This window comes from Camponotus vicinus, unplaced genomic scaffold, assembly GCF_025532165.1.
Source record: "Camponotus vicinus isolate PSW18456_S1 unplaced genomic scaffold, iyCamVici1.0 SCAF_11, whole genome shotgun sequence".
In the NCBI taxonomy this organism is placed as follows: domain Eukaryota; kingdom Metazoa; phylum Arthropoda; class Insecta; order Hymenoptera; family Formicidae; genus Camponotus; species Camponotus vicinus.
The window spans coordinates 11584213-11597320 of record NW_028141947.1 but is presented as its reverse complement, the minus strand read 5'-3'; the positions used below and the strand labels follow the sequence as shown (position 1 = coordinate 11597320).

Below are 13108 nucleotides of genomic sequence, written 5' to 3'. Positions count from 1 at the left end.
GTCGAAATTAAAGTTTTCGCAAGTTATTCGAACGTTACCTGAGGCGCGCGCGGTATGAATCGAATGTCATTTGTTGGACTTAAACGAGTGGGCGGCGGAGAGATATATATAAAGAAGGACGATGGGGGGAGAACGCGCAAGAGAGGTTATAATGCAACCCTTTTGCGGAAGGAATAATCGAGAAGTCAAACGGGAAAAGGAGGGTCACAGCGCAAAAGAACTCATGTTGCAGATTGAAAGTCCGCATCTAGAGATTCACTATTCTCTGTCCTCCCCCTGTACAAATCTTCGTTCGGAATTGAGATGTATAACTCCTGACAAAAATCAAGAATCGTTATCGGTAGTCGTCAATTAAAAATATAAATAGCATTTGATGAATATTATTTATAATTCAGCAGAACCTGTTAATGTCTTTCCGTAATCTTTTTTGGCTATGCTTCTCGTAGAATTATTCGTTTAATCGCTCCCATGCGATAATTAACGCTGTTACATTGCACGATATCTCGGTTGCTGTTTTGGTGAGGATAATGGCCGAAGCTAATGGCCGATTCTACGATCAGGTAAATAAGGCAGTCCCGTTACTGTCGCGCGATCTTTGCCCCGGTCCAGTGCCATTCGATGCGACAGTATTTTCCCTCAGCTTTTCCCTCTTTGCTTTACCCTCGTAGCCCCATCTTTGACTCTTTTCTCTCTTTCTCTCTCTTTCGCTTCTTCTATTGCTTCTATCTCTCTTTTTTTCTTTCTCTCTTTCACCCTCACCTAGTGGCGTGACACATGGCTAGCATTTATAGCGCGAGATAGCGCCGGCGGTTCTCGACAGCGCCGGCAGATTTATCCTCCACGGTTATTGGAGTTATACAAAGGATTTTTCCAACTGATCCCATAAAGTATCTGTGCCTGATGCCCTATTATTTACGCGGCCGGCAGCGCGGCCGATGCCGCGAAAGCGCGTTCTTGCTTTTCATTCCTCCTAGTTTTTGCACCGGAATGCGAGCGTCGTCATGAGCTTGTCGCAGATGCTATTTTACGCTTCGTCGTTTTCGATTTATCGCGAAATGGTATCTCGCCGATATCGCCTATTCATTGAATGAATTATTATCGTGGATGGGCATCGATGCTATATAAACTACGTGAGATCATCTCCCTTTTTGAAGGGAAAATCTGTCGGATTCATAAAGATCTAAATGCATGAATAGCTTTAGTTTCATTTAATATTCGAAATAACTGTATCGATAACAGTATAAAAAATAATACAGTTTTTTTTAGAGATTTTTTGTAACATACGCAAAAGTGCATTCTTATCTTGCGTACTTTTAAATGCAAATATTTGTATCGAATGGTACATATTACACTGACCCATCATTTTGTAGTATTTATTCCTACATTCGCTCGTTCGTTCATCAATTTATTTGCTAACGACGAGTTCGTACCATACTATTCGGCATTAATGGATGGCCTCTGTTTCCGTACATTTTATCGTTGACTGAAGCTCATAGGTATCGTTCGAATGGTAACCAGAGTCAAAACTGACCGTAACATTGATCCAGTTCTGTTGAATGATATAGCTCTATCTACAATGGCTCGCTATCTACAATGATCCTGTCTTTGAATTCTTTAGAAACGATTCACGGATTTTAAAAAGATCAACGTGGTGAGATAGAGAAACGATAAATTAGCAGAACATCGATAGAATATAGAGCACATATGTTGATATTATCTATACAAAAAATGTTAATTAAATTGAAAACATATTATTAAATATGTATAAATGAGCCTTTTTTAAATTTTGCATCGTATTTCAAATTCAATAATTTTCAACATATTTTATTTTTATGCACTTTGATTATTAAAAAAAACGGGATATATGTAACATAGAGAAAAATATGTTTTTTGCTCGCAGGACTCGGAAGGTGACACACCCCTTCACGACGCGATCTCTAAGAAACGGGATGACATGTTGGCTCTGTTGTTAGACCACGCCGCAGACATCACCCTCACCAACAACAATGGCTTCAACGCTCTGCACCACGCTGCTCTTCGTGGCAACCCAAGGTGAGTGCTTCGCGTTTTCAGATGTGACGCTTTTGTCCGCGGCGCTGAATGCGCCGTCGTTCTAGAATTTAACCGTCAAGTAGCGAAAGCGAGTTGCAGCGAGCTGCGGTGACCGGAGAAAGAGAGAAAGACACCGATAAACAGCTTTGCGCCGGATAACAATTACGCTTCTTGTAACTAATTCTTGTAACTAATGGATCAATAGTATCCAAGCTGTATCCAAATATTTTGAAAATCCCCATAGTTGCGAAAAACATTATATTAATCTTGAGGACGTTCGACTATCGTTGCATTAATTCATTTCTCGTGGTCGAGATTTTTTAATCGATATGACAGAGAAATATTATTTTTTTCCATCTGAAACACACATAGCGTTTAAATTAAATGTCGGCCGATGAACAACGAGTTTTCTGACACGGAATCTTTACCGCGAGAGGAGTTACGGGAAGATTTTCCAACGGCATGTCCAATCGGCCCGTTCTTTCTTCGCTTTCTTTGTTCTCTTGTTCAACGAATCATAAAAGAAAGTTGAATCACAGATGTTTCCGGAGCCATCGTTGTCGTCGACGTTTTCGACGAAGTCTAATCGACCCGGTCATTCTCGTGAGGTAGCGAGTCAATTTTACCTCGATTCTCACCTCTCGCCGTCCCGTTCAATTTAGCCACGCAGCCTCCCGGAGCTTTTCGAGATTTGCTCACTTCTAGTTATTACTTCGAGGCAAAGACGGAGTAACGAGAATGGAACGAGCGGATATTCCGATGATGGCGTTATCTAATCTGAAACTACGTCGCTCTTCGACTAAAGTAACAATAAAACCGCTTCGATTTGCTTATTCGAAATGTCATTCGTAAAAAAAGGAATAATATTATTCATATTAGCAATCCGTGAGGTGTTTGCTATTTTTAGGAAAGATATATGTGGCTCTTTTTCGTGACGATTCTACTTTTCTTCTTTTTATCGTATTCTTTTTTTAATGCATGCGCGGATTTCAATAGATTTTCAAGCTCCTCATATGATTATATTGTCTTATTTTTTTATACTATTCGTTTTTTATCTTTTTTTTGTTTTTTTTTCTATTTGCATGCTCTCTTCAACATTTCGCGCCTGCTTCCGGATCTAGGAAATGGAAGCATCAGATGCATATGGTACAATCACGGTTACGAGAGGCACCTTCTTTCAACCTCTCAACCGTATCGTGTGAATGTCGACGATTCGCAGTTGCTTTGTGCTCTACGTCGATGTTATTACTGATATAACAGGGGAATTTCATCGTGCAACGAAAAAGAAAAGATACCAGGATTCGCTAGACTTCCTTTTTGCTCCTTTTTGAGCAGTATCGTATAATGGAATTAAGTGAACAAAACTTTGTGTATCACGGTGAAGAAAGATTATGAAACCTTTTCGGTATCGAGAAAATTAATCAATGGACAAAAATTCCACGAATATCGGAAAAAAAACTAATCTTCTCTTAAATATTAAACGACAATAGAATCTTTATTCATTAACTTGTGTTGGTATAATATAATCTCATCTTACGATATATTTTCATCTATAAAGGAATTTTCTTTATAAAGTCGATTACGCGATAAATCCTATTCAATCATATTGTCCTAATTGGCAATAAAAAAAAGTAAAAGATATATCAAGTAAAGTACAAATTCCTCTGATAAATCACATTCTTCCGTTGCTGTGTCCACGTACGTAAAACAACTCACGAATTTTCACCTTCGTTTCATTGTTATCAGCTTAGGTCACGAGCGACGAGAGATTCTCGCGATTAAATGACCGATCAATAGATTCGTGTATTGCATCGATCGAATGCACTGACGGTTCAATTTACCACCTACGTCACAATCCGTGACGCGCGGTATGAGAAATTAGCGAGAACTCGATATCGTTATGTCTATTCGAGATCTCGAGGTAAACGATGAGGGTAATCGTCCAAAGAGTATCGATGTCAAGAAACGTCAACCTTACCGCTAGCCTCACCCTCGCTGCGGCCGGAGGTTATAGCGTAATTATAGCAGTGATCTTAACATAGGAAAGACGCTCGAGGGTGACTCGAAATTAATTCAGACTAGGATAGTTTGCGGTAAGTGAATACTCGAAACCGATGAGGTTTACTTTGCCTGTCATTATATAGATCTAGAGAACGTTTCAAGCAGGTACTGCAATCACAGAAACGTATTAACATCCAAGATAGATAGAAGTTGGTTCGGGCGCGCTGTACAATCAAGGATCGTTTGCTTTCTCGCGAAGAAGTAGCGATTTCTGCTTCAGTGAAGCGAGTTACAGGCACCGATGCAGGTCGGCGATGTAAGGATAGCGATTGCTCGACCCGAAGGCGAGCTTGTGAAGCGTCAGCGAATACGTGTCCGTATTCGTTACGCCAGTCGCATTCCTAAAGTACACTTAGATACTGGCCGAATACCGGGTATATTCACTGCAGCCGAATCTGTTCTTCTTTTTTCGCGGCATTCTTTCGTAGCCTCGTTCCTAGTCATGGACGCGCAGGGCCGCGGCCTCTCTTTACAGCTTTCCCTCTCGCTCTTGCCCTGGCGGCCTTTTTCCTCGCGTCTCGCTCTCTGAAGAAAAGCGCCGGTTTCTCTCAAGACCTGTGCCGTGGTGCTCTGAAGCCGAACGAACGGACGTCCGGAGACGTAATTTCCTGCTCTCCTGGTGCAGCCTTTCGACCCTTGTCCCTCCTTTCGTGCCGCGTCTGCCGCTTTGTAGGGTACATTCTCCGAAGGTTGTCGACGAAACTTCTCTCGTTTTCCATGCTTCTGCCCGCAGTCCCTGCATGCTCCTGTATTAAGGTCGACTAGCCAAACGTGGTTGCGAAGCACTCGCAAAGATGCACCGACACATTTGCAAAGTATCAATCCGTGACACCGTCGACGTGTTATTTTTACCACTACGATACATTTACAACTGACGTTTTCTAAATTTGAAGAGGTTTTCTATGTTTTTAAACCGCAATTTTTAAATGGAATCTTTGATTCTCTTCGTCTCTTGTCTCTGTTATTAATTATTTAAGATGTATATTATTAATTTATACTACTAAATTGTTAATTATGTATTTGTATCTATTATTACTAGATCCATTGCAAATTTTTGCTGAATATTTTCGAAGGGAATTATATTGCCGCATAACATAATAAATTTCCACTTTACTCTGCGGGAGCGTGGCAGCGTGAAACGATCGTATAATAAATAGTGCATCAGCGTTGCATTATCAACGATGAGTGTTCTATGAGCCATAATATTTTGACGGCTATCGAAACACAACGAACTTGATTGCAATCAATAATGCTTTACCGTTGCAAAAGTAAAGTATAGTCAAAGCGTCGGTCAATACGTGGGTAGAAGGGCATTAAAATTGGTCGGTTATGTTATCCCTTTGTTATTGTCGGTTCGCAATAGTCTGTTATTCAACCGTGATGGTCTAATCATTATCACAAGCAGAGATACAAACGCGGGTCATATACTAAATTCTACTGCATGAATCGTACCGACCCCTCTGGCGTTAAATATTGCGGTACCATCTGCGTGTCGACAACTGATTGACGTAAATCACGAAATTGACAGTTTAAATTGTCATCCTTTGTAATGTCCATCATTTGCGAAACAATGATGTAATAATCTCGCGTAACGGATTCGCACTTTGAAGATAGAAACATAAACAACACACACATATGTACATGATGTGCCCACGCAAACGCGTTACCAAAAATTGCCAATTATCTCGAAGCGAAGATTACTAATTCGCATACAACGCTTGTTTGTTTCTAATTAATTTCATTAAGATCATTTTTATGGATTACTATATTTTATGGATCGCTTCGCGACGTCGTTTCCCATACTCGCGCATTTCGTTGACGTGTTTATCGATGTAAGCGAGACCGTGACAACCAACCACAAAGTTATGTAACACTAATTCGCGTTCGCTCTGATGTCTCGTACGTTGATCATGTTAGTCACACACGCGATACATTCTCGCTGATCCGGCAACGTACACATCGCACGCCCGTGAGCCGCTTTGATCTTCCTCTCGTAGAGCCGCGCTCTGATTGTGACACGCCGAGTCAGAACAAACCGCGCAAGATTCCCCGTTCCGCCGGTCAATTCCGTTTGTTTTGTTCTATTTCGTCGGGACGATGGTCACGTATGTCTCACCGAAGAGCTTTGCCGGAACAAGAGAGTGTACGACGGCGGCAACATGATTAAAATTTCGTTATAACATAGTGTTTCTCTCGCGACTGATTTCGAGCGGCTTTGTGCATTAATATGTCGCCTATTTGTCCAGATAGTTACCGGCATTTCTTTAACCATGAGAGACCGAACGGCGGTTGTTTATTCGGTTTGCCATTCGAATCGCGTTCTGGATTAGAGACAAGTTAATTTCTACGCAAATGCGCTTAATTGTCGTGAGACTTTCTGGAGTTTCTTTCAATCTCCTCCAGAGAGAGAAGAAGAGTATGGTACGTTTCGTTTAAACTGTTATCGCCGTTTCTTCTTCCCCGAAGAGGTAAAGCACGAAAGAATTCATTCCACGGACTTTCGAGTTCTGGCAGGACTTTCGTATCGAGCTTCGATTGGTATTTCCGGGCACGCTCGGGCGCGAGGAAGTAACGGTAGAAAGTGGTAGTAGAGGAGTAGAAGAGGAAGAGAAAAAGACGAGGATGGAGAGGACGAGCGGCGGAGAAACTCGGCCGTATATTTCGTTCCGCGCGCGAAGACGTTCCGATCGACAGCCGTAAACTTCCAAATAGTTGTCGGAATAATTAGCTTCGGTTCTCTCACTACCGGAGAATCCTCGTCGCAGCTAAGTCGGAGTTTCGCCGTAGGAGATACGGCGGGAGGATGCTCGCAGAACGGTGCTAACGATAAAGGCTGGGGATAATCATTTAAATAGCTCGTCGAGCGCAAGCCATTTAATTTGCCTCGGCGAGAATCTAATTACTTCCAATAGTTTGTTAATTTCATTCGCCTACTTTCCTACCATTAAACAATTATTACGGCACAATGGCGGCGCGAGGGACCGAAAACAGAGTCCGTCGCAGACGATACGGGATGCGGTGCGAGCAAGCAAGTTTGAGAAGTTTCGAAAGCGACCGCGATCATTATTTAATCGTACAACTTCTGCGCCGGGTTAAGGAGCACGTAATGTTCATTCAGATCGGTTTCAGTTCGATTGACTTGCTTATATACTGTGCAAATTAATCTGAATCTGCCGAATGCAGTCTGCCCTAGATTGTAGCGAAGTAGATATGCGAATGCGAAGGGCAAGATTAAAAATGTATATATTGCATCCGGAAATAAGTTTTGAGAATAATGGAACGCGTTGTGTCTCACATTTTCTATAGGATTTTATGTACCCGATTTTTCACGAGAATGCAACGGGAACATTCAATTCGTATCGCGAACGTTCTCGTGCGTAAACGGACGTAAGCGTCTTTCGCGAACGGGTTCCTCGGTTCAATCGGATTCCTCGGTCATTTTATATTCTCGCGAATTCCTCGCGTTAGCAGAAATAACAACGGCATAGGTGGATGATATTTATTCGATACCGTTTCGACACACAATGCGCTCGCGCTTACGTATACAAAGCATCGGCAAATGCACGAGAGTCTACTCTCAGTCCATGGCAAGCGGAGTTTCTCATCCGGAGGCGCGTTCTCCAAGGTTTAAACTATAATGGCACGCTAACTACAGCCATAGTCGCGGCACATAATAACGCGATGGCACCGCAAAGCCAAGCGCGGGCCGATAATGCGTGCCGCGAGCGCGTACATACATCTCGCCCCCGCGCGAGTACGCGAGAGAGAGAGAGAGAGAGAGAGAGGCGGGAGATGCAGCCACGTTATATCTATATCGAGTTATAATAGTCCTCGTGTTAAATCGCATGAAAGCCAAATCGCTTGGAACTAACCCCAGAGTACTCCCGCACCTCCTCGATCTCTCTCGTTGTCTCGCCTCGTCTCGTCTCTCCGCCCCTCTTTCCTCACGACCTTCCATGTCGGCTTTAGAAAATAATATCCCGGACGCTTTCCGCTAAAAATTATGCATTCAACCGTTGTCACTGTTGGAGCCTTTCTTTTTCCACGCTGCTCCCGATAGTTCTCTTTCCTCTCTCTCTCTCTTTTTCTCTTCGGCCCATTAATTAAGAATTGTAAGAAGTCACGACTTCTCCAGATTCGATCGAATTACAACGTTATATTCTCAAAGATATATCACTGAAACCATAAAAAGCGTCAAGCTCTTTCACAAAGACTTTTTATCGTCTCCTAAAACCCTCTATTCCCGTAGAGGTGTAAAATATCGTCGCGGTAAAAGCTCTTTTTAGTACAATAGTCATTTTCTAATGATGGAAAAATTCTCGCATTTTTTTGTTTATTTCCGCGCATGCTCGAGGAATATCGAGCTTAGAAACATTTTTGAAACTCGAATTTCGAATTTATCACGCCTCACTAATTCGTAACAATAAAGCAGCTATTTTTACTCTTGCCGCGCAGTAGTTAGACGGAACATCGAGTTTCCAGGACCGTATTTCTTGCGAGAAAATTTATTTGCCCTCCTTAGTGGGATGGCCAGCTCGCCGGATATATGCGCATCGAGAATTATTTCCTCAGAAATGTTCATTACGACGGTTCTACTATCGCAAAATTGATGGCGAATTGAGCTGTTCTACTAACAATTTTGCTCACTATTCTCTTTCGTAAAAGTTTAAATAGGATATTCTTAGAAAGGATATCATATAAATATTTTTCTTAAAATGTTAAAATATTCCGGTCTTTATCCTTTTAATGTTAATGCTACACCTTGATTGACCATCATCTTCTATAGATAATTTTTTCCTCTTATTATTTCTTACGATAATATTATTTTTATAATTGAAATTATAGTTAAATAATTAAAGATAAATAAATTATATATATTTAATATTTATTTAAATTTATTAAATATTTTTTTAATATTTTAATAGTTATTTTTCTGTATATTAATTCGCGATGGTTATATTCGTTTTTCGCGAATGTTGTCATCGAAATGATAATCAAGGATCTCATTACGCGAAGTAAAACAGCTCGGTATTTCATTATATTCGCAGCCGGCTTCCTAATTTCCTCTCAGCGAATGCACGCCAAGACTCTGGGCCGAATAGCGGGATGCGCTGTTCCTTGAAAGGATTCACGGGGTTAGAAAACATTCCGCGAGATGTACGAGTCGCGACACGGGGCTTTCGTGCAAGGATTTGGCTTCGGATTAAACGACCTCCCTTGAATTCGCGGCGTTCCCTCGTAAATTGCGCCAAAGAATCCGATATTAACGGTAGCTGGGACGAGAAGCTTGCGCCGGGAGATCGTGGATGCGCGTGGTCGGCGGTTGCTCGTCTCCCCTTTTACCTCCCCTTTCCACTCGTCAAAGGCGGGGTGTGCACCGGGGATATATATTAATGCTGCTTTCACCTCAGACGCCGACCGAGCTGACAAAGCTCGCTCAGCGCAGTCTGGCGAGCTCGAGGTATTTCAACAAGAGGATCGGATGCCAGCGATGGTTTTGGGTCGTATAGATACGCGCGGCGAAGTCGTCCCAGCTCGCTATCTGCGCTGTGTACTCTCGTAACGAACGTTCAAAACGTAGCCTGCAATCGTAAGATCCGAATTACGTTGCGATGGGAAGCACATCACGGAAAGATACGAGATGCGCGTGATTATACGAAGCGATAGTTTGAAATGCACGATTCTATTCTGCATGATTATTATGTGCATGATTATTTAATAATACATAATAATAACAAAATATACTATTCTCGCGGGATTTGTGACGAAAATATGATATACCTCTATCAGATGGTCAAAAGTAGCATTTGATGTTACATCGACGCTCGTCGATTCGCACGTACAATTTTGCGAGATGATCGTAAAAAGTGACGTCAGCGTTTATCAAATCTTTCAAAGATTTCGATTCGGGAAGAACTTTCCAAGTCGCTGGACCGCTAAGCCGTATTCCCACCTCCCGATTCCTCTTCCGTTCCTCCTTAATTCTCTTTTCTTTTTTCTTCGCTTCCCGCTTCTCTCTCGATTCTTCTCTTTCTTGATCCGCCTCACTTTTGCGCGCGCGTGTTTCTTTTTCCCTTCGCCGTTACCTCGGAAATTGGATAGTTGCTTCCAATTCTGCGCGCAGAATCGAGGGAAGGAAGCAACATTCCTTTGTTTCTTCTACTTTGTCTTCGGCCCCGTCGAAACTTTAGTATCCGGAGTTGCCTCAACTTTTTCTCCTATGCCACGTCGATTCTTCTCCTCGCTGCGAATCGTCGCGAAACTTGTTCGGTTAGCGTCTTTATCGCGTCCCGCTTGATTGTCAACGCGATGGTCGAATAATCGCGATGCCTTTTCTTCGGCGATATTTGATTGGCTCCACTATCGATTTCCAAAATTATTCTCATTTTATTCGAATATAAATACTCTCGTAAATTAAAATCTTCAAATATTTAATTTGTTTCGAAATTATCAAGTTGATTAAAATAGAACAGCATCTCGGACAATTTTCAAAGCGGCCCTTTATCGCGTACATCGCCTCCACGTCCAATGTAGCGCCGTATTTCACGTCGCCGCGCTGCACCGGCGGGGTAAGTGATTTCGTTTTAAATTCGCCGCACGCGTTCGTAATTAGTTCAACTTTGTTCCGAGAATTTATTAAGAAAGGAAGAAGGTGGCGCGAGAGACACTCTTTTTCGCGCTGCTCAACTCCTCCGAGGAATAGCTACGTGCTTGGAGATTTACCCGGTCCGACTACCGCCCCGTTGCTTCCGCCAGAATTATTCGAGAGAGATTTTTAAAGTTCGAGAGCACTTGGGAGTCCTCGTGCCGAACGACTACGGCTACGTCCAAGTGTCTACACGTGTTTTCGCGCACGCGTGTCCCATCCGCCTCGGCCATTTTGTTCCCGATTGTCCCTCGCTCTCTCGTCTCTGATCGTGGATTCTAGGCTTGAAGATTCGTGCGAAGGATAGAGACAAGGAAGGAGGAACCTGGGACGGTCTGCGCATTTCAACTAAACAGGTCAGAGCATCCGTCATCGATGCTCTTCCCATCATTTCGCTTCGATTTATATTGCGAATTGTTTTCACTTGACGCTGGTTTGATATAGAACTTCAGCGTATTATCTAATAATTCCTTTGACAAATATATAGTAGGAAGGATTAATAATTTCTTCAATTTTGAAAAATGACAAGTGTCAATAAAAGATATCAAACACGTAAAGTGTTGCGCGTTTTCGAACAATCCTTTCCGCCCAGTCGTCAAAGAAAATATGGTATAAATAAGTGTGTGTGTGTTCCCTCGCACGGAACATCCTCTTCAATATCGCTCTTTCTATACGCCCGGTAATAAATCGCCGGCGAACTAATATTCCTGCGGCGATATTGCTGGTAATATTACCATGGTAAATGATCTCGATCACCGTTCTCGAGGGAGCCCTCCATATCGATATTAAAATAGGAATCCACGTAGCCCTCGAGGAGGTTTAATTTAATTTAACATATGTTCGTATTCAACGTACAATGGCCGTTTTCGCGCAATGACCGATTTTATAACATATTTATATATTCGCGGAAATATTTTTGTTTAATTAAAAGCGCATACTTTTTTTTCCGTGCGAAAATCATGTACCTACTTCCCGATTTATTTTCCGAGCGTTATAAACGCGCATTCTCTCGCCAATTAGTTGTAACTATTATTTTTAAGACCCGGCGCGTCCTTATTAGGTAGCCGGCTAATATATCCGACGAGAGGGACGATTAAGCGATATTGCGTCGTGCATTTGCGAAGTAATTGCGTCTCCTCGACGCTTCTCGACGCTCTCTAAACGGATCGGTTTTCATTCTTGGTCTTCTCTTCTCAAGATACATTCAAGCGTTCTAGTTAAATCGTGATTTTAAATTTAAGTGTAGTACCCGGGAATTGTTGAACCGCGTTTTATAGGATCGCGCTACCGTCTTTACGAAGACGTCATTTACTGATCCTCGAATCAGAGGTACGGAGGGTGAACGAGAGTCGACGAAGGCGACAGGGAACGTTAGAGGATATGTAAAAAGGGGAGAAAAATCTAATCTTGTAGAGATATCGCTTTGCCGTTGCAATTTCGCAATCAATCGCTAATGCTCAAAGGGATGCTGTCTATATCAGCTGATCCTTTATCACCCTTACTCTCCTCTTTCTATTCTTACTGTTTTCGTCTTCTCGATTATTTATGATGCGTTACATCGATGTCTCTCGTTGTTATCTCGAACAATTTTAAGAAATCGAAACTTTGGCCCGCGTGTGTTTTCGAAAACATAAATCTAGCCGAGCGTGAGTGACGTTCGTTTTTAGGTCAGCGTATCTACGAGTTTGCAGTTCTAAATATACATCAAAGATATTCACGCGAGATTATATTGTCAAGACTAGCAATGGATGACTTTCGTTACGCTGATTTAAGTCTCGCGTGTTGTTTCTAATCGAACGATAATTACGTTATTTGTATTTAATGCTGCAGAAGCTAAAGTGATAGACGAACAAAAGTACGCTAACGGAGCTATTTTACTCGGTCCATTAGTTCACTCTGCATTATTATCAAAACTTTCTCGCTATTTCGTACGGTTATAATGGTATGAAATAAATTCCGCTAAGCTCGGCGGCAATTTTATCGTCAAACTTTGTATGTTGAAAGATATAATGATGGCGTGGAAAATGCGAAAAATGATAGATTTTAAGAGCGCGCTCGTACGGTTTCATCTTACTTAAAAATTCTGACTGCGCATTTTCTGGTTCCACCCTGCGCGAGCGCACATATTTCCGCTCGGATGTTCCTGCTTACTTGTTCGTTATCGCGAGAAGCGATCTCCGTCCCCGGACGACGCGGAAGTGCGAAATGTAAAATGGGCCATTTTATCAAAAGCGAAATTCGTCCGGAGACTGAAATTTGTCCAACGTAGCGGAAGTCCCGGATTACGATGGCGAACCTGTCTCCTTCTCGCTCCCGTTCTCGCTCGCTCGCCTCCATCTTCGTTCTCTC

General features: G+C 42.3%; 1 protein-coding gene across 2 annotated transcripts in view; it reads left to right on the top strand.

Moving 5' to 3' along the window:
• Mib1 (E3 ubiquitin-protein ligase mind bomb 1) overlaps positions 1 to 13108 on the top strand; it is a 338292-nt gene that overhangs the window by 43876 nt on the left and 281308 nt on the right. For both annotated transcript variants that reach the window (XM_083083069.1, XM_083083068.1), the window contains exon 9: positions 1901 to 2052. In XM_083083069.1, coding sequence (XP_082939195.1) covers positions 1901 to 2052 — 152 coding nt within the window. The remainder of the gene's footprint in view (positions 1 to 1900; positions 2053 to 13108) is intronic.